The 24101-nt window shown below is 43.3% G+C and overlaps 1 protein-coding gene across 1 annotated transcript in view; it reads left to right on the top strand.

Annotated features, from left to right (window-relative positions):
• Window positions 1–4084: 4084 nt before the first annotated feature.
• raver2 (ribonucleoprotein, PTB-binding 2) overlaps window positions 4085–24101 on the top strand; it is a 78625-nt gene continuing 58608 nt past the window's right edge. Inside the window, exons 1-2 of the mRNA XM_041936062.1 lie at window positions 4085–4375; window positions 21029–21095. Of these exons, the coding sequence (XP_041791996.1) occupies window positions 4103–4375; window positions 21029–21095 (340 nt within the window). The 5' untranslated portion in view covers window positions 4085–4102. The remainder of the gene's footprint in view (window positions 4376–21028; window positions 21096–24101) is intronic.

Below are 24101 nucleotides of genomic sequence, written 5' to 3'. Positions count from 1 at the left end.
TTCAAACAGAACATCAGTGAACTTGAAAGGTCAGTCTTCTTTGAAACGTTAATTTGATCTCATCGTTTGAGATGATGCATTTTGCAGAATAGGTAGGCATACGTGGCTTCTGAAAAGGTACTGCCTCTCCGTCTATTTTAAGATAAGGTCATAGAGCGCGGCTCAGTAAAATGTTTCTCCTTAAGGTGGATAGTGAAAATAGAGAGGGGCTGCCTTGGGCTCTCAGTTTACTCAGCGGGGAAGTAGTTCACCACTGCTGAGAGGTGAAGGAGCTCTTTCCCCACGTCCATGTCTGTCCGCCTGTCGCCATGTCCCATCAACCTTATCAGTTTGTCGGCATTCATTCATACTTCCCCTCCATGGCCCTGTCTTTGTCTCTTTTTCACTGTCACTGTATCTCCTCTACTCTCCCTCTTTCTCTCAAGCTGTCTGCTGCTCCCTGCCAAGGAAACGCTGTGAATTAGAGCACCGAGCTCGGTGTCCAAGCGCCCTCAGGTCATTTCAGTCAGTCTTCACTTTGCCAACTGGTACAGCAGACATGCACCAGCAGCACATTTTGTGCGGTCCGGAGTCCCAGTTTCCCAAACGCATCTAAGCCGTGTAATCATCTTAAGTCTTGCATGCAAGCAATTTATAGCACTTTGAAGTCACTTTGACAGACAGCGCTTTGTGTACTATCATATGGGTTTTGCTAAAAACATGAAAAATGTGGGCAAGAACTGACAATACAGCTTGAACCTTACAGCAAACTCTGTCAAGGGAGGATTTGATCACAATGGGCTGGTACAACTTTATATAGAATTACTACCTTGTTAGGAAAAAAATAAATCTAACAGATGCCTTTAGAGCGATGAAGACATAAAAAGAAGTACTCGGGTTGAATCCAGGGAGTACTCACCTTAAAATAGAGGCAACTTCCTCATTACTGATTCACTTGCTGGCCACATAAAAGTCCCTGACGCGCTGGTGAAGAGGTATGCTTATGACCACTGTAATTAGGACATGAATTGTGCAGGGAACTCTTGTGCATATTGTCCCCGTGGGTTCAGGTCAGCTGTTTTTAGTAGGTCACATGTCCCTTAGTCTCTTCTATGCTACAGGACGGGGAGCCACGCCACCCGACTGCATGCATTTATGAGAGCACATGGAGGGAGAGCTTAGAGTCCATTTTTGCATCTCGTCCTGCGTTCAGACAGGATTGCAGAGTGAGACATCCATAATCACACTGCACAATCATACAGGATAGACACTTGTGTATGTGCTCACCGGCGACTCCCACGCGCAATGAACCACTTTGCCATTTAGGGTTCATACCCCCTCCCCATCCCTCCCATCCTCACGCCTACTAAGCTCATCCCAGGTGCCTGCTTTGCCCGTTCAGCCACTCTGCCCACCCACGCCCTCACACTCTCAGTCCCAGCAGTGGCAAACGTTTTCCTGCTTTCTTCTTCTCCTCTCCACTCCCACCCACTCCAAAAGGCTGTGAATCACTGGCTGACACGCTGAAGCACCAGCAGGGCTCTTGTGATTTAGATGGAGAGGGACTAACATCTCTTTTTCTCTTGGTTTGTTAAGCATGGTCCATTATGATGGGATCTGACTTGCACACAGGTATAGCGCTTTGAAAGACACAGAGTTTGTGTAGCTGTGCGAGGCGGCTGTAGGTTGACATGAGTTAATACATATGCGCGTATGTGTGTGTTGGAGTGTGTCTGTAAGTGTAACACAGCGCTGGCATGCGAGTGTGCCAGGGGGACTGAGAGAACAAATTAATTGTTCTCTCATGTAAATGTTGTTTAGCACTTAGTGGAGTGATTCATGCGTCGACGAAATCAGCCTGTGTAAGTGACAGGCAAGTCCTTGCTGTCTTTTCAGAGAGCCACTGCTCAATGATTCATGTCCCCCAATCTGTCAGCAGGCGCTGACTATTGTATGAGTGCCAAGCCTGACTTCTGAATGTTTCTCAAGTGTGAAAAGTGTTTTTGTTTCAGCTGATTGCCATTGGACACAAAACATGTCTTGCATGTTGGACGGACGCTGGTGAGGAGCATTTGCAGGGGGACAGTTTGTGACTTGGATTTGTTGCACATGTAAATTCATGAGGACAGGAGTCTGAGACGCAGCCTGATGTACCAGGAAGTTCACTCCCAAACTGTCCACAAGGGCTGCAACTAACAGTTTATTTTCTGGATTAATCAAGTACCAGTTTTTGTCTATAATTTCAGAAAATAGTGCCCATTGTAATTTCCTGGAGCCAAAGAGGGCGTCCTCAAATGTGCTGCTTTGTCAGAGCAACAGGATAAAAGCCAAAGATACAGTATTCAGTAAAGCAGCATTTTTGAGAAGCTGGAGAATGTTTTTGCCCGACAGAAATGCTTAACTGATGGTCAAAATAGCTGATTCTGTTGGTTACCTAACCTGGTATCACTGCCATTTGGAGGTAAAGTACGGCTTTCACACAGGTGTCGACATGTGAGGGAGCATTCATCGTCTTCTGGTTTGCAGGAGGACATGTCCTGATACCTGCCGCATTGAGTCTGTCTTAGGGAAAAATAATGCTGTTCATTGCATGACAGAAAACGCCCTTCTCTTTGGCCTTTCTGCTCCACCGTGGACTTGACCTTGATTGAAACATTCACACAAACCGTCCACATAAAGTGGGTGTGTTTCAGCTACTCTGGTTCAGCCACTTGGCAACGTGAGATCGCTTTCACCCACTGACAACTGTGATTGTCTGGACTCCAATCTGCCAAGAAACGCTTCACACAGATGGCGAGAGAGAGAACACGGAGGTTGGATGATGGAGATTGATTTCACCATCTCTTACAGGCCCCGGCTCTAAATATTTCCTCAGTGGGTTGATGCGTTCTCGCTGACATGTTTGCGGGCCTACATGAGCGCGTATGCATCCTCGGAGTGCGAGTATACAGCGAGTGTGTCTGTCAGCGACTCATGCAGCCTGCGGAAGCTACACAGGCATTGTGAGGACTCGGCGGGGAGCTCTGTTCCCTTTGTGTTTGCCAGGAGCAGCTTTCCACCCACGGTGGGCAGGCAGGCAGGCTCGCTCGCTTGGCTGCTAGTTTGGCATTCACTGGATGACTTGGGTAGAGAGGAGCGAAGGCACACTGCCATTCATGGTCACATTATGCTCATGGGGAACAGGAAAGCTGTGGTGGTTTAGAAATATTCTCCAATAAAAGTCTCTCTCTCTCTCCGTCTTCGACCAAAAGAAAAAATGTGTTAATTGGGCTATAGAACAAAAATAAGCGCGAGTTTCTCTTTGTACCCATGTGCTTAAAGCTGTGTGTGTATTTACCACATCCCTGCTGTCTGAATGTACTGTACATCGCTTACAGAACATAAAACACTTGCCAGACTCAACATGTGGCTGATGGTTTATTCACTCCTCTTGGTTTTTGCCTGGAGATTACAGGAGTTGAGGAGGTTGACTACATTGATGCCGTGCAAAAACCAAACGACCTGCAGTGTGGCCTGCGCAGGCACCAACTTCGTGTGACGGTGTGATGGAGACATATACGTCCAGCAGACAGTTGGGGTCGCCAGGGGTCCGAGGTGCAGCCCGACCTGCGCGAGACCACGTGAGCCGCACGCTGCCCTTTAAAACCAGCCTGTGGACACCGCGGCCGCCACCTGTTAGCTCCACACTAATAGATAAGGTGCATCACGGAGGAAGTGCCGCTGTTTGCTGTGACTGTTCACGGCTGCAAATCCGACGATAAAACCGAATGAGCAGCAACAAAATAAAGACGGAGAGAGAAAAGATGAAACGAGTCAAGTGATGCTCGCTCAAGTTCAAACACGATATTCCTCTGATTCTAGAAGCAAATATATCCGTAAACAAGTAAATACGTGTTTGTCCAAGCAAGCCATAATGTACATTTAGAAATAAAGAACTTATTTATTTTATTTTGCATTTTATTCGGGATGCTTAACCTCTCTCTCGCTCTGTCTCTCTTTCACCAGCACACCTCCCACCTGCCCCCCCCCCTCTCTTTCTCTCTCTCTGTCTCTCTCTCTCTCTCTCTCCTGCTGTCTCTCTCTCTCCCTCGCTCCCCTCACACTTTTCACTCAGCTACCCAAGATGGCGGCAGCCTCATCCATCCAGCCGCCGAGCGTTCACCCTTCTCTAGCCGGGGAGAGCGCACTTTCCCCGCAGATGGACAGCCCCGAGAGCCGGCAGCCGGAGGATGAGGAGGCGGCGGCAGCGCAGCCCTCCGACTCGGGGATTAGCCTCCGCGACCTGCCGGACCTGGAGCCGGAGGAGATCGAGAGGAGGCTGGCCAAAACTCGCCAGGAGCTGAGCAACAGGAGGAAAATCCTCATTAAGAACCTGCCGCCCGACACCACCAACCAGGTAGAGTTTACACCGGACAAACTGGAGCAAAAGTAGCGCGGCTCACTTAATGTTCAGCTTTTACGCAGCGAGACTTCCTGTGCGCCGGTGGAGCTCAGCCTCAGTGTTGAGTTTGCTCTGAGCGTCGCACTTATGGAATGAAAATATATTTAATATAAACCATATTGTTTGTGATAATAAAGAGCCGATGTCTGATGCGCTGTAGTGGCATTAATGCAACCCACAGGCTAATATTTTTTAATCTCGTAAAAGCCGCAGCTTTAGTTCTTTATTTGATCGGTTTCTTTATGGGATCTGGCGGTGTGTCATTCGTTAAACGTGATGCAACTTTGCATACTGACTCAAGTATTTGCAGAAAGTGACCCTCAGCTCATTTGTCATAAATTGTGTGAGTGGATTTGTAACAGTTCACAAACTGTCTATAGTTACATAAAATCTGGCTGCTGAATATGGTTTTACTCTTGTATTTACAAAACAGTGATGTAAACAAAGCATAATCAAAAAAAACATCTGAGCAAGCTTATCAATGTCCAAATGTGAGGTGTCAGTAAATTGCGTTTCTGAAGGAGTCTTGCAAGCCTGTCACTTCCCCTGCAACACACGTAAGCCCCTTTCCTCCGTCACACAGGACCTTTACCATACACCTGTACTAACATGAAAAACCTCTGTGGTCCTGTCAGTGAGAAGCTTTTGTTTATGTTGGTGATGGTTTCTCATGAACACCATCTTGGCATTACAGTTCATCCACATTTTCATCCACCTGTGCATCACTGGATGTTTTCATCGCATGGAGCAGTGCATTGATGTGCACATTTTGGTAACATCTGTTGTGAATCTCCTTCCTTTATCCCACTTGTAACTTTTTGCACGATAAATTGTAATGTGTAACATAACCAACAGTGTAATGAGCTCATTTGAACTTGCCTCACTCATGCCACTTGTGTTATACAAACATTGTTTTAGACTAGAGTAACAACTACTTCAGCTAACTCAGATTGTTGTATGTTCAAGACCTGATTTCTGACTTTACGTGTTGTAAACACTTCACTAGAGTCAGAATCCTTCACTGGAGGCAGAAGCAGAGCCGCCAGTTTATCTTTTATGTTTATTGGACATGCAAGAACTTTGTATGCATGTTTTTTGTCAAAGACCACAGAATGACCTCACTGTTTATAACTTTAAGACCATTTTGGTTTCCCCTGCTGTCATTCATCACCTGTGTCAGCATGCAAGCCTTCACGAGGCAGCTCGTCACAGGCGCTGATGGTGTATTCCTTCGGGGTTGTAGCATCAAACATTCTGAGAAAGGGGCGCGGTGCCAAGCCCAACCAGCACTCTGCATGATGTTCAAGCGATAGCGTGTGTGTGTTTGTAATGAGAAAGGACGAGAGAGAGAGAGAGTGAGAATGAGTAGGACTGCATGGTGTGTGTGAGAAATGAGAAGGAAAGTGTAGAGAGCGAGGAAAAGTCTCTTGGATTAGATGAAGTGGCAGAAGTGGAGTTTCTCTCTCCCTCTATTTTCCACATTATTCATGTGCCAGAACGAGTGTGATATGTTTAGTGAGCCCGAGCAGAGCAGTCTGAGAGCAGAGCTGCACGAAGCCTGAACCCTGCCAAACATCCCACATGAATTTGTCCATTTAAAGGGGTAGTTCTGGTTGTGATGCTGTTGAAATGAATTAGCTCAGGCTATGTATCTTAAGTGCGGAGATATCTCATTTTTGGAATGGAATATTTTTGTTTTTTCAACAGATTGTTGGATGAAAACAGCTGTTTGAAAACATCAGCTGGGGAAGTTCGCGATGGGCATTTTTCACTGTTCTGACATTTAACGGAATAATTGATGAATCAGTCAAACCAAAGAATAATCACTAATGATGATACTCGTCAGTTGCAGCCCCTAATTGATATCAATACACATACCACCTGATTTAATTTCTTGGAAGTGCATCCAGCTTAAAACCTGTAGCTGCTCTTGCTTGGTCCTTTACGGAAATCCAGTCATATTTATAGAGCTGTTGTTGACGTTACGGTAGCTTCCATAAGTTTATAGATTTATGACGAAGGGAAGTCCTCGTCAAGTGTCTTTTATAACCTGTCTGATGGACTCAACAACGCCCAGCCGGCTCCATCTTCCATTTCCCTCATACCCGCTGCCCCATTAGTGAACACTATATCGCATATTGTGTGTGTGTGTGCGTTTGAGAGACTGTGTGTAGTTCATGGTGCACTGTGTCAGATATATGGCCCCGCTGACAGTCCTCATCTCAGAGAGGAGTGGGGGGTTGGGAGCATCGGAGAGAAGAGTGCAATGAGAAGAGGAGAGACGGGGAGACAGAGGAGTTTAGTGAGAGGAAAGGAAGGAAGGATGACAGAAGAATCTAATGAGAGGAAGAAGGAGAGAGACATGCTTGGTTGAAAACATGATGGGGATGTGAGACTTGAATTTTTTTTGTCTTTGATGATCACACAATCCCCCTCAAACATGAGCCATTAATGACTCTTATTCTATAGAATTTTATCAAATCAATAACGTTTGCTAAAATGCTATCGGTAGCATTTTACTGAATAAAAATCCACTACTGAATCCCCTTAAGTCCAAATTCTTTTAAAACACTTCTAAATAACTAAAGAGTTAATTATCCAGTTGAGATCTGTAATGAGCTCTTGCTGGCTGAGAAGGCAGAACCGCTGCAGTTTTGTGTGGCAGCCTGATTAATGTTCACCTGTAGCTATAAGTTGTAAATAAGATGAGCAGCAGAAAATGCTGATATATATCTGACACATTGCAATTACAGGTGTAGCATACCAAATTTTTACATGTTATATTTAGGGCTGCAACTAATGATTATTTTTGTTGTCGACTAATCTATTGATTATTGATTGATGATTGATTAGTCACGATTATCTTCTTTGTTCTGTTGTTTAATATGCTCCAAATCACACAGTTGATAAGTGAAAGATGTTTACAATTCAGTATAAACGCTAGTATCGACAGGGGCTGAAATTAAGTATGTCAAAGCAGCTTCGCCTGTGATTCATTGATTTCTGCCGTAAAATATGCATTAACGTAAGTGACCTAGCATTCCCTCAGCAAGCTTCCGACTGATAGACGTACGACACAAACCTATTATGTACGTGCATCATAGGCGGACGGTTAATTAACCAGTTAGCATTGTCTAGTTGCTTTATGATTTAAATAAATTTGCTAACCTCTGCTACAAACCTGTCTCACCATTTTTTGTCATGGCCTTCGAGCCAGGTCGTGATAATGTAATTTAATAATAAAAACATCTACTCGGCATCACCGTTATTTGTGAACTCTGATCCAGTGGCTCCAGGGTGTTGGCGTTTAAGCTGTTCGTGCATCATCGTTGTGCTGCCATGAAATGATAGTTGAGCTTCACAGAATTTACATTTCACGTGTTTCGCTGGATTATTTTCTGTGAAATGTTCAAACTTTGGAAAGTTTAGGTCGGAGTTTTCGAGCCTCTCCTTCTGTTTGTTCCGCCACAATTCATTCATTCATTCTTCTTCTCTGATTCCTTGCGCAATGTAAACGGCGAGCGATACAGCCCCCAGCACTTCCTGTAGTGCACTGCAGTTAGAGATGAGCACGAAGCTGACTGTGTGTTTTTATCATACATGACTAGACGACGCTTAAATTTTCGCATTGACAAATTTTTATTGTCAATTACGTCGACTAATCGTTGCAGCCCTAGTTATATTCATTCTTTAGCTACTCGCTCTAATTGTTGTATTTTAACCATTTCTTCTAGAATATTGTGGGGCTCAAGTATCAGTCTTGATCCAGCAGAACCGGAGATTCTTCCAGCATTCGTTTTTCTTTTGCAAAGCTGGTGCCTACATTACCCACAATGCAAGTCAACTGCCACCAGTTCGGTCTTAGATTGGCATGCTAGTAGCAGCTAATATGACTGCTTGCCCCGAGCAGAAGGTGTAGCCCTCAGACTCAGGTGACATCACTTGAGGCATTTTAGCAGAATTCTTGCAGCTCCCTCTGGAACCACAGAGAAAAAAGATATAACTTACTTCTACAACTTTTTCACATATGTACTAGTAGTCCTCAAGACCACAGACTTGAAAGTAGCTGGTGTGTGTTGGGAGAGGAGGTGAGCTTCTAAGTACTTTTTGTTCTTGAATTATTCAGTTTTCTCTGAAATGCACAAAGCTTATGCAAGATGTGCATGTGCACTCGTTTATACGTTTCTTTTTGAACACCAGGCAGAGCGCGTGCAGTTGTGTTTGCATAATGTACAGGTAAACACAAATACATATAAATGTCACAAAGCAGCATGTGCCTGAGCTGTCCTCTTTCCACCCACTTCCTCCTCTCGCCTTGCATGCTGTGATGTGTGCATGTGTGTGTCAGTAGCAGATGTTCATGAAATCTGCCCCTCCTGACAGTGGGCAGCCTTCATCACCTTCATCACTTACGAGCCCGCATGCACACACACACGTTGTGATTTAGCCGTTTACTGTGGAATTAGTCACCTCGAAGTTTTGCAGATGTTTGTGCCACAGGCATTCAAGATACACCTGTTTGACTGACTACTGGAAGAACGACCAGGACAAACTAATAATTTGATGCAGTCTATTTGTTTGCTTTTTATATGGCATAATTTGGTAATGGCTCATTTCAGTGAGATGACGAAATTTGTTCGTGAAGCACTGTGACCTCTAATGCTCAGCCAGTTGAAATCCTTGATGATGGTGGAGAGAAAGGTGAGTGTTGTGGTGTATATTAGAGCTGGGTGATATGGATAAAATCAATATCAGGATATTAATAAGGGCATCACGGTACGCAGATATCTGCAAAATCGCATATATATAAAATTACCTGACTGATGCATTGTATCAGATATACATTATACAAACTAGCTAACAATTTGCTCAGAATTATTAACAAAAGAGTCAATGCAAGATAGTTTTGATTGATCACTTTGACAGTTGATGTAAGCTACTGAAAGGCAGTAGTAATAGCTGCATATAATTATCATATAACAATCACAGTGACTGGATAAAAGTTCAGGAGTAACCTAGAAAGAGTGAAATGCTTTGACTGGACAAGTACGGGAAGAATGTGGCATAGACTAATTTGATAAAACACTAAGTAGAAATAATGAGTGTGTGTGGGGAGTGCTGAGGCAAGGTGGCCTTTTTGGTTGAACCGCCACGATACATCTAGGAGAAATTTCTTCCAATAAGAACATGTTGTCAGTCTCTGTGCTGTTACAGCTCCTCCTCTTGACTTATTCTAAGAGTGCTGCTTAAACTGTGTTTGCACTTTGCAAGCTATGCATGCCTGTTGTTCACAACTGCTGCCGTCAGGGTGTGTGTGTGTTAGTATGGGATAGAGCAGGTGGGGGGGTTCAGGGTCCTGCTGGTCCCTGTTTACAAGCCTTGTGGATCATTGACGTTCAGTTTGATGCTTTTGATACACATGTGAGGTAAGATTTTGGAAGTAAAGGTGCATAATGAGCTGGGGGAGAGCACTCTGTTATGTGATTGATGGGAGGAAAGACGCACAATGACTAATGTCAGAAGTGCAGGTTCTGTCAAATTGGAAATACCTGACATCGTCCACGACAGTCAGCAGCAGAAAATCCAGTCGGTAGCAGCTCTGTGGGGGCAAAAACACCTCCGTGATGAGAGAGGTCAGACAAGAGCAAGCCAAACCAAGTTCCAATTTGTTACCCAAGAATAAAAAAAGCGTACAGTAAATCCGGCAAGTGATGACCCAAGTGTTAAGACTGCTCATAGCTCTGTCTGATGAATCTCAGTTTCCCATGTGAGATGCTGATGGCAGAGTCAGAGTTAACAGCATGAACCCATCAATCCTCCCTCGAGTCGGTGGTTTATTTTCATAAATCGCTTTCAGGAGTTTTATTCTACCCACGGGAAACAATGGGATCTGTCATTCTGTCAGGATAAAAAATAAAAGAGGGACAAAAATGTTTCTACTGTAGGTCTTAATGAAATAAAAGAGAAAACTTTTTACCCAAAATGCCTTTCATTAATCAAGTGCTCTTGTCAAAATCCCTTGATTAACTGGCCGGGCAGCTTCTAGCAGAAATCTGCACTATGTAATTATACAGTTTGTGAAAGTCTTCTGATTTTAAAACTTCATATTTTTTGTACTTTATGCATTCAGTTAATCTAGCTCCTCACAGGCTACTCAAGGCCAGAATGTGGAAATCCTGGTGCGATGTCTGCAACATATCAGTTCTGAAACCTTTTGTTTTTCTATCATCTTGCAGATATTTTAAATAAAACTATTACAAAGGTGATATTTGCATGATACTTAAAATCTGTGTTTATGCAGTACCTTTTTTGAGCTAGAGCACTTGACCACATGTTTAGTTTTTCAATCCAGTTATGTGAAGCTTTTTTTGCTTGTTTAAAATCAGTAATGAAACAAATGTGTGTAATGCAAGTGCAGCAGAAGACATTAACCTTTCCACATCCAGCCTGTTGATATGCATTATGCTTTCACTGGCGCCTTGGTGTAGGAGTACAAATGACTACTAGAGGCCATTTGGCTTTTACGTCTGAGAGCTTCTCTCCCAGTCTCCACATAGCTCTGCAGCTGCTGACGTACGGTGTAACTTTCTGACATTAATGCAAAGCCACACTGTGGACAAAGTGTTGTAAGATGTCAAATGGATGACGATAGAAAGAAAGATGTTCAGTACACGCGTTCAATAATACTTTCAGGTTGTTTTATCTTCTTCTTAGTTTACCTGGAGGCTAGGATTTACCACCTCAACACTTTCACACAAGCATAGACTGCAGATAAGCGAAGCTCAAACACTTAACTGCACACATTTTAATTTATATAATGTGGCAAATCCCACGCACTGGCTACTGCAAGCCAGCTCGAACAAATGTACCAAATATTCTTGAATTATGCTTTGACCCAATGTCCTTAGGAGTCTGTTGATATGTGAGGAGTGACTGTCTGCTCGGTGGGGAAAATAACCTCCAATCTGAGCCCTGTGGCTTCAGGGCCAGAGCCAAGCCGAGGCGGGTGGGTGTGGACGGTGGGGGAGGGAGATGGGGTCACACTGGCTGACAGCGGAATCGGCCCTGTCTCAGGGCAAGCCACCTGCTTCCCTCGGCCCACTGGTTCTGTCCTTTCTGAGATCAGATTAACCAGCTTCTCTGTGAAAGACTGGAGTGAAATGTAGACATGGACAAAGAAAAGCAACAGACAGCGCTTGACCGAGCAGCATGCTGAGGCAGCGCTGCTTTGTGAGATGCAGTTCTTCCAGTATCAGTATGTCTGACGATATGAAAATGACAGGGGAAACTTCCCACATGAAATGCAAAGACATCACCTTTTCCCAACAACAAATTAAGTCTTAATAGGTAATTTCCCTTCCTGTAATGGGTGTCTTGGTGGTGATTTTGAGTAATAATTTTCTATTGAGGAGTTATTAAGGTGTAAAAGCCTCTATTTTCAGACATGTTTTCCTTGAGTCGATCACTCACACTGTAATGTTGATGACTGATGTTGCTTTTGCCACGCACCTCCACCCACGTGTCCCCCGGTTTTTCCTTGAAATTCTGATTTTCTGACTCTAGTAGCTGGTGAAGATGGTGACGACAGGCATGTTGAGCTGTAACCTTCAAAACATTTCCTCAGAAACTCATGAATAATGGCATAGATGCTAAGGCCATGCTCCAGTGGAAAAGCATTTAATAGTCACTATACAATAAATCTGGTACCATTTATTTCGTACTATGATAAATATTGTGCATTTCGTTATGCTGTGTACTTAATATGTGGACAATTGCTACTGACCAGATTCTGTGCTGACACTACCTGGAAAGTGGATAACATCACATAGCATCTTGACAGTTTTTTCTGCACATGCTGAGCTAATTGCACAGAATATTCACAGACATTCTTATACAATCGGGCACTTTATTCAAGTTGGCTGACAGTGGTTCCATCTACCCAGGCTGGAAATAATATAAACAGGTATACTGGAGCCATGTTTCCTGGGCCCATATGTAAATTAGCAGCTATTTGCATTTCAACCATTTGCACACAATGATGCACTGTGGGGTGGTGAATACTGTGCAAACACTTCAACAAGTTCTCGCTGTGTTTGTAGTATATTGGCACATTTAGAGTCTGGCAGTCAGTGCTATACCGCACCTCTTGGACCATGTGCCTCTGACTGCTGAGGTTGATTATGGGTTTGAATCTGTGCTCCTGCTGCGCTGCTTTACTGCATCATCTGTCTCTACTCTACTGGAAATTAACAAAATGTCTGAAGAAGGCAAGCAAAAGATGAGAAAGAAAGGAAAGGGATAAATTAAGATGTAGTGACAGACAATCTCATATCACATGAAGCTCGGTTTGACATGAAATAAAAGGTCAGTGAAGGAGAGTGGCAACAGTAACCCAGCATGAAAATTTCAGCAAACAGCTATTGTTTAACCCAGCAATGAAAAAGAGCAAAGAAAAGCAGGAGGATATAAATGAAGGAGAGGAGAAAGGAGTTTCAGTGGGCCACAAGGACAGGAGGAGGCAAGGTAGTGAGAAAGAGGAGGAGGGAGCCTGGATTAAGAGGAGATAAAGATAAGAAGAGGAGAGGAATGAAAACAAACTTGTTAAACTGAGGAATTCCACCAGTGCCAGAGCAGAAAGATGGTGTTAAACTAGAATACATGGTGTTAAAACTCTGAGAATGTGTTTGATAGAGAAAGAAGGAGAGAAAGAAAAAGAAGTGTCTGCACTCGTGTGTCTTTATGCTTGTCTGCACTCAATATGTGTGAGTGTGCACGTTTTCTAAGAAGCTCTTCTGGCAGGCATTTTATAGGCCAGTGATCTGTGCTGTGCATGGTTTGAGCCACCTGTCATACACAAGCGCGTGCACACACACACACACACACAAGTGCGTGCACACACACACACACACACACACACACACTCACTCAAACAGGATTGTGTGGCTATCCTTGTTAGGACATATTGCATTGACTTCCATCCATAGTGGACAGCCTAACCCAAAACCTGACTTCAGCCAGGACCTCAGAAATGTAGTCTTGCATCATTAGAATGCTTCTTTGGTCCCCATGAGGACTGCTCGTCCAGACATGGTTGATGTTTATACTGGAAAATGTGCCCAATATGTAAGAAACACACACACACACAGGTTGGCTCAGACCAAATATGGAAAATAGTGTTTTCTATTAGCAATGCAGTGTTGTAATTTCCAATGAATATGTAGCAAATTGAAAAACTATGTTTTCTAATGCTGCAGCTGGTATAGATTCAGTAACATGAGCTGTATTCCATCAGAGCCTGTTGGCGTGTGGAATCATAGGTTGTTTTTTGATGCTTGAATTAGAAATTTTGTTTGCATTCACTCATCATCATCAAACATCAAATCCAGGTTTTGTAAATGTATATAGAGATTTTGGTGTGTGACAGACTACAGCAGGTCATAAAAGTACAGAATCACTTGTGCTAGTATTGCTGCTCTAAAAACGTGAATGATAATGATATTATTGTAATGCTAATCAGTTAAACCATATGCTAGTGTTAGGTGTGGGAGTACTTTTCAGACCTTGGCTTCATCCTCTGTTCTCTCTCTGTAGCATATATCACTCCATCAGTAGGTCAAGGACACAGTTACTGCCGGTAAGGAGGCCATGCCGAATGTGTCTGTCCTCTAATGCCCCTCACCTCCCTCTATGCCTCTCACGCGGAACTGAAATGATAGCCCAGTGTTTCACTCTCCCCCAGTCGCCCTGTTTGTGTTTGTAAAGAGTGTGTGTGTGTGTGTGTGTGTGATGAATGAACACGTGTCAGAGTAAACACATTTTTCTCTCCTCTCTTTCTTCTTGGCCTGTTACATTAGCTTGTGCACTTCATAGAACATGAACTGGTCCACAGTGACTTATGAGAGTGCAACAGGAGAATCAGAAATACCTAAACGGGCAAACCGTGCAAGATGACAGATGGAAAGGTCAAAACAACACATAGACCATGTAATGGCAATCTGCAGTCCGTTTGCTCTTTATTTGCAGAAGATTGGCAGTGGAGCCTGGGGATGTCAGTTTAGGTTAATTTACACTTTTGATAGCCGGGCAGCCATTAATGGGTAACTAAATTGTTAATTTTGTGCTGAGTAGCACGCTGGACTGCATCTCCCAGTCAGTTGTGTCCTGAAAGATTTCAGTGTCCTGGATAAATAGGACAAATTCTGGCAAAATGTCAGTGTTTATGGACCCTATTTGACATATTTTTGGGTCTAAGTGACTAACAGGGGCACCAATTTCAGAAATCAGTGCAGTATTGAGAGCAGCCATGAAACGGGCTGCAATGCAACCCCTCCCTCCTAGTTTGCGCACCGTCAATGTACATCAGTGCTTGTTTTAACCACTGACAGGCTCAGATTATTATATAAGTGTCAGGCAACCTTACAGAAAGGATCACTACAGAAATACTTGTTGTTAAAGAGTAAGAATCTGCTTTGTTTGACCAGAAACAGCTGCTGCATCGCTCTCACCAAAGCCACCAAGACTCCATTTAGAGAAACAGTAATTTTATCATTGTAAAAACACACTTCATTCAAACTTGACAGACAATCTAAAACGCATCAAAACCTTCTCGGTTCCTCCTTAGACTGTTCCAATGATCACCACAAGCTCTGGTTTGGTCAAAACAAACCCTTAATTCATCAAATTGGGAGAGGAGCGAGAGAGAGGGTGGATATCACAGATGCAACGAAAACAGCGTGTGGAGCCAGAACATGTTCACATCGAACTATTTTCACCAGAGATCAAGACTGGAGACACTGAAATATGTCGGATTTTCCCTGTAAACACCAGTAATTTCCAGATAATGCTCCAGCAGTCAGTGGTTCAGGCTAGCTTCTGTTTTCCTCAAATATTCTTTCAGTGTGTTTAGTCACAGAACCTCTCGATGGCATAATGTACTCATGTTGGAGACACCGAACCAGCTCTTTGACTCCCTCTCCCTCTACCGTACTGAGTGGTGCACACCAACTGGGCGATGGCCTTGGGCCGGAGTATGTGCACGTGTGTGAATTAACCTATAGTCAGAAATACATAAGTGGTCAAAAATACTCTCAACGGTTAACAGATTAACGGTTAACCACTGAGATCCCTAGCAGAGACTGCGAATGAAGGGACAGCTGCTGCATACACAGGGATGAGATTTGCCATTGCATTGAAATTATTGGAATCCCTCACTTGTGAGCCTTAACTAGTCTTCAGTGGGAAATTCTTTTACTTATATGACTTCGTGGAACATTTGAAATAAGAAGTTCTGCTTCAGTGTCCTGTGCAGTGCCAAATGTCATTTATTTGAACAAAGGCCTCTGAAACTGTTTCCCCAGACTGCTGTCCTGAAATTGACATGTCATCCGATGCCCATAGCGGATGTGAAATTGATCAAATTGACACGTTTCAGGCACACTGGCTTGTGCGATTGCTGTGAAATAGAACAACAAACATATCTTTGACACAGCGATGCAGTGGTCTTGATGCTGCCGGTATGGGGCACGGCAGCCCTTTAAACCAAAAAGACTTGTCATATTTTAAAACTATTGCTAATGCAGTTTGGTTTGATGTGATGGCTTCGCTCGAGGTACCTTCCTTGCCTAATTTGCATTTGCAAACTGAAAAATTTGATTCCAGAGAGCAACAAGGCTGAGCAGTGTAAGGGCTGGAACTGCTTCTCTGGGCTGCACAGATATTCCTCTTCCATTTCAAACTCTCCTCCTGACAGAAGGTCTGATTGTGCTGACTTTACATTTATTCATTTGGCAGACACTTTTGTACAAAGCAACGCACAAATGAAGTACAATTCAAACCACAGAACATGGCGGGGAAGCCATCAAGAGTGCTGTAAGACCTACAAGTGCTTCTAACTGCTTACTTTTTGTCAGAGAGGGTGAGGAAAAAGGATAGAGAGAGAGAGAGAGAACATATTAGGTGAATAAATACTCTCGAAGGCTTAGTTCTTCAAGCAGTCTCTAAAGACAGAGAGGGATTCTGCTGGCTCCAGTCGCTCCACCGCAGAGGGAGCGCGCAGGAGAAGAGTTCGGATTGAGATTTCCTGGCTCGCAGTGACTGTAGCCACTCATACCATCGTTTGTTTGCAGATCGTGGTGAAAGAGAAGACTTACAAACGTGAATGAGGAGTGGAGTGACACGCTGTTTTTTGGCCGGAGTGGAGCCACTAACCACACAAAGTGTTGTTGAGATTTGGGTGGTGTGTGTGTCGCCTCCTCTGCCAGCCTCTGCAACCTCTGCTTACCTGTAGCACCCTTCTGTGCCGCAAAGACACAGGCATACCTTTGCTGAGTTATAACTTCAGTCTAAATCTGGACAGATGATATACTGGATAGAAATATGTGGATCATAAAGAGACAGTCGCTTGAATCAGCATAAATAAAATGTGTGTGCTGTGAGCAGCATCTTAAACGTAAATAATCCTGAGGTGAAGGCTGTGGGGTGGTGTGTTTTAGTTCACATTGCACTCACTGGTTGGTGAATAAAACTTGAGCAGTCTTCAGTTAGTATGAAGCCGAGTGCTTTGGAGCTAGTGAGTTCCTGTACCTTCATGAACCTACACTGTGCCTGTGACTTCCATTTGCAGTCGTCTTATCAGGTGTCGGACCAGGCCGCCATCACATCCCTTATCAAGTCCATCCTCTGAGTACAGCTTGCTTTAATACAATACCAAGTGTGCATATGTGAACACGGGTAGCTCTTGACGCTGTTTTTCGCCGCTGCCTCTCCACGCCGTCGCTGGCCTCTTTGCTACAGATTTAGCTCGCTGAGCAGAGTCTGTTGCTGCACTGCAGCCCTCACTTGTCCCTCAGAGACAGACCATTAAATTAGCAAAATAAGATAACGAAAAACGCCCAACAAAAAAGCAACCAGTGATGGACTCTCAATCGAGATATATTCATCCAATCGCCCAACCCTTCACCAAGTGTGTGCACCCACACATGCATGCACAGACACTGACCCTGGGTTTTAAGGCTGATGTTGGGTAGTGACAGGACTTGCTGGAAATGTCAGCCTGTTAAAGCGTTCAAACACACAGAGGATGCAGTACAGCGTTGAACAGAATGACATGCTTAGCTAAGTTGTAGAGCAGCTTGGCATTGGACAACATGCTGTGGAGTGGCCTTGAATAGGAAACACAATAGCTGTGTGTTCTGCCTCTTCTGCCCACATACTGTCCAGGTTCTCTATCTAATCACTCATGGGCGTGAAGATGGGTGTCGCTCAAAATGTGCGTTAACCATATCCATCTCTGCAGTGATAAGACAACAAGACACAGCTCTATGTTTCTGTCTGTATAATTGAATATCAAACCAGGGTCTCATGATTTCTCTGGGTTTAGTTGTCGAGTTTTTGCTGTAACTTTGAATTGAAAGCTGTAGGAGGGGTTGTCAGTCTGTCTTTTTACAGAGCCCAGTAGCTGTTTTGAAACACTTGTGAGCATCACTTAGCTATTATGGCAGTGTTAATTAGAAAGCTGTTGAAATAGTGCAGAGGGAATCTCAATGAAACAAAGTGGAACATCGTAGAACAGCGTGATGGGATGTAGCGGAAGTGAAAGATCATTAAAACATGGAATGTAAAAGGAAATAGGGTGAAACAAACCAGAATATCATAAAAAAAAGTCTGCATGGTGTGCTTAACTGTTAAATTGTATGTCTGAGAAAGAGAGGCAGGACTGTTTGGACTCCTAAAAATAGTCTTTAAATGTCTTACACTGTGCCAGTGCTGCGAGAAACAAACTTTCAGCTCGATTTAAGTACAGAATAGCACAGGGATGAGTTTTATCACTCAGCAGAGAGAGAATGACACACAGACGCGTGATTCAACCTTGTCTGAATGTCACTGAGTAGTCTGCGGTGTCAGCATCTGTCCTGTCCAGCACAGCAGTAACTATCATTTAATGAAGCAGCAGCATTAAGAGAATAGAAACATGAAACTGAAGCAGTGGGATAAGCAAATACAAAAGAGGAAGAGGTTTGGTTGGCAATAACACTTAATAATCTCTTCTCTTGTATCCTCATGCATTTGTACAGGCATGCTTTGATCTAAATGGTTTAATCCTATTTTATTCTCACTGTATTTGCATTGTTGTTAAATGACATACAGCCCTTTATTATCATGGCACGAGTGTGTTGGCGTTATAATGTCTGGAAAAGCCCTTAAAACTTTGTTTTGTTTTGTTATTTTTTATGTCTTTTTCTAATTACATCCTTAAAATCTTATTTTCTTTAACAGGTGATAAATTCTGTCAGCGAGTAATTCAACCCATTTTCAGTGTAAATAACTTGTTTAAAGTTTTAATGCTGGTGCAGGAGCTTACCTTATTTCATCAAAGAAACTGATTTCTGTTGGAAAAGCGTTGGGTTCTCACTGCACAGGCTGATTTTTCACTTGTTTTCAGAGAATTAGGTAAGGGCTTCATTAGAGACAAATTGCTCTAAAATCCCTTCTGACTAATTCTGCTGCCTCTCTTGCAGCAGGATCAAGAAATGGATAAATACGGAGTTAAAGTCCAAAACAAAACAACTCTTTTCCTTCGAGCGAGGGCGGGCGAGCCGACCCTCTCTGTGGGCTGCCTTGCATGGCCTCCGCTGATAAGGAACATGCCTGCTCATGGTGTACGAGTGGGCTGCATAGCGTTTAGAGAGCTAGGAAAAGAGAAAGATGTACATATTATCTCATCAGTCATTGTATGACCACTTGAGGGAGATTTTATGTTTGTTTTGTCCTTATACAAATGATGTGATGGATGGGATTGGAGGTGTTTTCTGTTCACACGTCCCCCTGGAAATGTCAAACCTGCTTTCACTCCCATGTGAAAGGTGATGATTGTGTCGCCATGAGTTGAGTTGCAATAATGGAAAGTGCATTTCTTTGTTTTCATCTTTGAATGGAGGCATACAACATGTCGAGCATTAGCTCACAGTGAATAAAAGCACTGGATTTGGCCAACATTAGCTGACAGAACAGAACAGCCGCATCCTCCCAAATGCCAATCAGGTCTTAAAAGACTGTTCCCACCTTTTTTTTTCTCTCTCTCTCTTTTGTTCACATTCATTTATAAAGCCTATGTATTTATTTTAACCAGCTCAATTCACATTCATTCACTGTTTTACATAAGGTTCAATAGAAATGGACAGGAACATAATGAGAGAAAAGGTGGGAAGAAGTGGAAGAGAGAATGTCTCCACATCATCCGGACATGATCTTGGTGAATTCAGTGTGCACCTGAGGATAGTTTGAAAGTCCTGCCTGATGTGCAATCATACTGTGCTTTCCCTTACACCTTGTCTCTGGTGGCACTTAACAATAATTGCTGTATGCTGAAGTGACCTTTCCACTGCCAGAGAGTTTAGACCGTTGCTCGCAGGATGTTTAAGCACTGTGTTTTGTTGTTTTTTTTGTCATTGTTGTTTTTCTGTTTTGTTGCTCACTGTTTAGTCGTTCCGCCCACACTGTGTTCCTGCTTGGTGTGGAACTGCTGTGCTCTTGGACAGGTTTTACTGTGACTGGATCTAAAAGGTTGCTCATATCGTAGGTGCATATCTGCAAAACCCAAAAAAAAAACCCACTTGTTGCAGAGCGTTGAACAGTTGTCACTTGCTTTGCGCGCAGTGGAGACTGTGTGGCTATGAAACAGTGAGAGCCGTCAGGGAGGTACCAGGGCTAATAGAGTTAGCAGTGTGCAGTGGAGTTCATCGCAGACTCAGACAGGATGTGAGGATCTCTTTACTCCCTTTCCTGTCTCACTTCATCACATACTGTCACCAAAGAGACAATATGAAGCATGTCTTCGGGAGAGTGGGCTACACTCACTGTGTGCGTATGTGTGTGTGTGTCCCTCTTGTGGGTTTGAGTGCAGTGTGGTGGGCTGCTGTGATTATAAACCTGACAGGAGACTGAAAGCTTTTCATCTCACTGCACTTTTTTAAAAGGCGTAATTACCCGTCAGAGACAGATTTCTGCAATTGGGAAATCTGCCAAGTGTTTATTGTGAAGGAAAAGAGTTTGCTCAAGTGTCGAAAAATATGGTTTCGTAAGTGCGAAGAGCGAAAATCCTTTTTGTAAGATTGATCTAAATTGAAGTTATAGGGACTATTACTCAGTTATTGGAAGCAGTCGTTTCATTCTTAGCTGCTGTACTGAGACAAGTACTGACATGAGATGACTCTGTGAATAGTTAAGGCTGTCAGAGTCTGACTGACCCCCCTGTTACCCCCTGAGTGGTCTTCACTGACTATGTTTAATTGCACGTTCCTTTATGGTAAAAGTGATGCATCTTGTCTGTTGCTAAAATGGTTAATTGACTAAAGCTTGATTCACCACACATTAACTGATGACTTTGATTCAGAATAATCACATAAGAATACAAAGAAATGCTGGTGATTTGAAGACATCTTTTGATGTGCATTTTGCCATACGCTTAATGAGCCTGACACAAAGTAATTCATTGGTTAAACAATTGATAGATTAGCTAAATAATTCAACTTTGAACAAGCTTCTAAACATTTGGCTTTTGATGATCTCTTGGCTCATTTCTTGTGTTCGTGTCTCTCTTTCTGTCTACAGGAAGTCCATGAAATTTTGAAAGAATATGAACTGAAGTACTGCTTTGTGGACCGCAACAAAGGCACAGGTAAAACTCCACTTTAGCAGACATACAGACACGCAAACAGACACATGCTTGTAGTCCTATACTTGTAAGGACCCTCACAGACATATCGCACTGCCTAAACTTTACCACCACAGCTGAATGCCCAATCACACCGTCAAATCTAGTTCTAACCCTAAAACCAAATCTTAACCCTTAAACAGCCCTCTGAAGAACAGAGGACCAGCCAGAATGTCCTCAGGCTAAAACTGCAACTTGTCTTCACAAAGATAGATGTACAAGAGTGCACGCACACACAAACACACATGCACACACACGCAGCTTTGCTCAAATGATCTGTAAACCAAACCCTAAACATAGAGCCTCATCATATCTGTCATCACACATTTGTATTAATAGTTAGATGGAAAGTAGTGCAGTAGTGATATCCACAGGGTGGAGGGAGTGGAGCCGGAGCAGCACTGAAGCACTTAAAGAGTTTTACATTTTGTAGAAATAGTGTTGAGGTCAGGAGGTGGATGAGCCGATACTTTGGCCTGTGACTCTACTGACTAAAGTCTGTTTCCTTGATGGGGATTATAAAACCGTATGTAGGTTTAGGACTACACAACGACCTTGGACTGACAGTTACCTATAAAAAAAAGTCTCTGAATGAACTCACATAAATGAAATTCAGCATGAGGTTACAGCACATTGGGTACACCGAGTTAGAACTAATACAATCTAATACAACAGACAACAACTGACAGGAGTTTCTGCCATTTAGCCTGCCCTCAGTGATAAAAATGAGGTGGACAAAATAATTAAAACACCTGTCAGATGTTAAGATTAAGGCTGCATGATTTCTGCAGTGATAAATACTTTAAAAAGGTGAGCTGGCTAGTCGAAACGAATGCAAAACTGAAAAATTTCAGAATTCAGAGGACTAGCAGTGATGGGTCCATTTTTTACAGAATTAAGTTATCAGCTTGGTGCTTGAGTTACAATGGGCTGAAATCTGTCTTTACAGTTTTTGCACAGATATCTTTAGATACGTCATGAACATGGCAACTTTTGCACACTGTCAATCACAGACTCACACGTAGCAAATTTAATCTTAATCACTACCCACCTAAATTAACTCTGAACCATATTTTAGACACATTTTAATTAGAGTTTTAATCCTTTACCAAAATCCTATCTGTCAATTAGCTGTGTATGAAAGTGAGTGTCTCGTTTTAAAGGGTTTTCCACATCCTCCTCACCTTCTGAGTGCATTTGGCCCTCATAAGTTTGGTAATACAGGAAGACACACACACAAAGCAGACCCCCTGCCCCTAGAGTGTGTCCCTTTCCAGGGAAATCTTGCATAGTGCCTATATTTAGTCTGTGCAGTCAGCCAAGCACCTGAAACATAACACTTTTAGAAAGTAGACAGGAGCTGTAAACAGCTGAGATATCAAAGCACCAGCCCGTCCAAAAGGTTAATGGGGTTTCAGAGCCTCATGAAACACAGGCCCTCGTCGGACCGGCAGCCACAGTACACTGCTAATTAGGCCGCTGCGGTGGAGCTGGGTGTTCCCGTGTACTGAGGTGGGCAGAGTGTGGTGAGAATCCAGAGGTTGTTAAAGAAGAAGTTCAGTTTTTGCTAATAAACACATAGTGATGCTAGCAATGGCGCCACATTCTCCTCTGTTTATTTTTGTACGCTCTTTATCTCTATGTCAGTCGCTGTCGTTCTTCTCGAACACCGCCACCCGTCTGTCACGGTCTTTGTCGGTCTCTCCCGTCCCTCTCACTCAACACTTTTATCCTCCCTCCTCTTTTGTTTCTGCATCTCCTTCCTCGTCAGTGAAGTACCACTCGTTTCATTTCAAGGACTTATTTCAGTGGTTTGACGACATAATGTGGTCACGTCTGGCAGCCTCAGTATTAGCTCCTTGAATTAAGATGGAGAATGGTTCAAGTAGAATCTACATGCGTCTTCAAAGAGTTCTGTCGTTGGCCTCGGGTGACAGCGGGATGGAAGCGAGGTTTTTCTTTTAAGTTATTTTTCCAGGTAATATCGTCATGAATCACATTGAGGACCCTGTTAAGATGAAACGTTGCAGCAGAGGTGTGGCTGTGGGAGGCTTTGTCTGCTCCAAGGCAAGAGCGGGGGCTTTCGCAGCTTCTTACCTTCACAGTTGCGTTTAAAGCTGATCAGTGTTCATGAGCGTGCTTATAGTTACTCTTTAATTCAATAGAAGAAGAGAGGGGTAATAGGGAGAGTAGCACAGAGAGAAGCGGCACTACAGAGAACGTATTCCAAATGCTTGCAGTTCAAGCTGAACCGCCAGAAAATCTTAGTTTCAGTCAAATCTCCTCCTCTTCTTTCAGAAATTGCGCATTACCACCATCCTCTGGTAAGGAGTGGGGTTAAATGCATTTGAATAGTTTTGACAGACATGCACACTCAATCTTAGCAAGTTAAACTTGAAATATGATTCAAGTATGACTTTCAGTTTTCTCAGACGTGGCTTGGTACTAACGTGCAGCAGTCATGTAAACACAGTTAAGATGTTTCACATTGACGTACAGTACCATTCTGTGTCAGACAGGTAATGCCACCTGTTAACTGAGGCTGGCACACCTCTGATAAAATCACTGTTTTGCCCTCATGGGCTCATGCATTGCAAGATCTGCCATATTGATACAAAGTGAGTGACAGAGAAAGTCGGAGGTGACAGAAAGTTGATCTTATTTTTTTAAGGAAAACTAATACTAATAAGGAATAATATAAAAATAAGAGGCTGGATGAGAAGAAAGATACTGCTCTCATGTACAGCCAGTTATCTTAAGTTAGCAAAAAGACTAGAAACAGGGGAAACGGCTATCCTGACTCTGTCCAAAGATAAATCAGTTCACCTAATAGCACATGTGAAGCTCACTATTGTTACATGTCGTTTGTGGAATTCATGCAAAAACCGATGTGTAAAAACCTACTGGCTGCTGTCTGACAGACACTGCCGTGGTGTTGATCTTGGCATCTGGTGGCCAGCTATGTGCCAT

Source organism: Chelmon rostratus, chromosome 4 (genome assembly GCF_017976325.1).
Source record: "Chelmon rostratus isolate fCheRos1 chromosome 4, fCheRos1.pri, whole genome shotgun sequence".
Lineage (NCBI taxonomy): Eukaryota > Metazoa > Chordata > Actinopteri > Chaetodontiformes > Chaetodontidae > Chelmon > Chelmon rostratus.
Note: the sequence above shows the minus strand (reverse complement) of the source record. Positions and strands in the feature narration are given on the sequence as shown.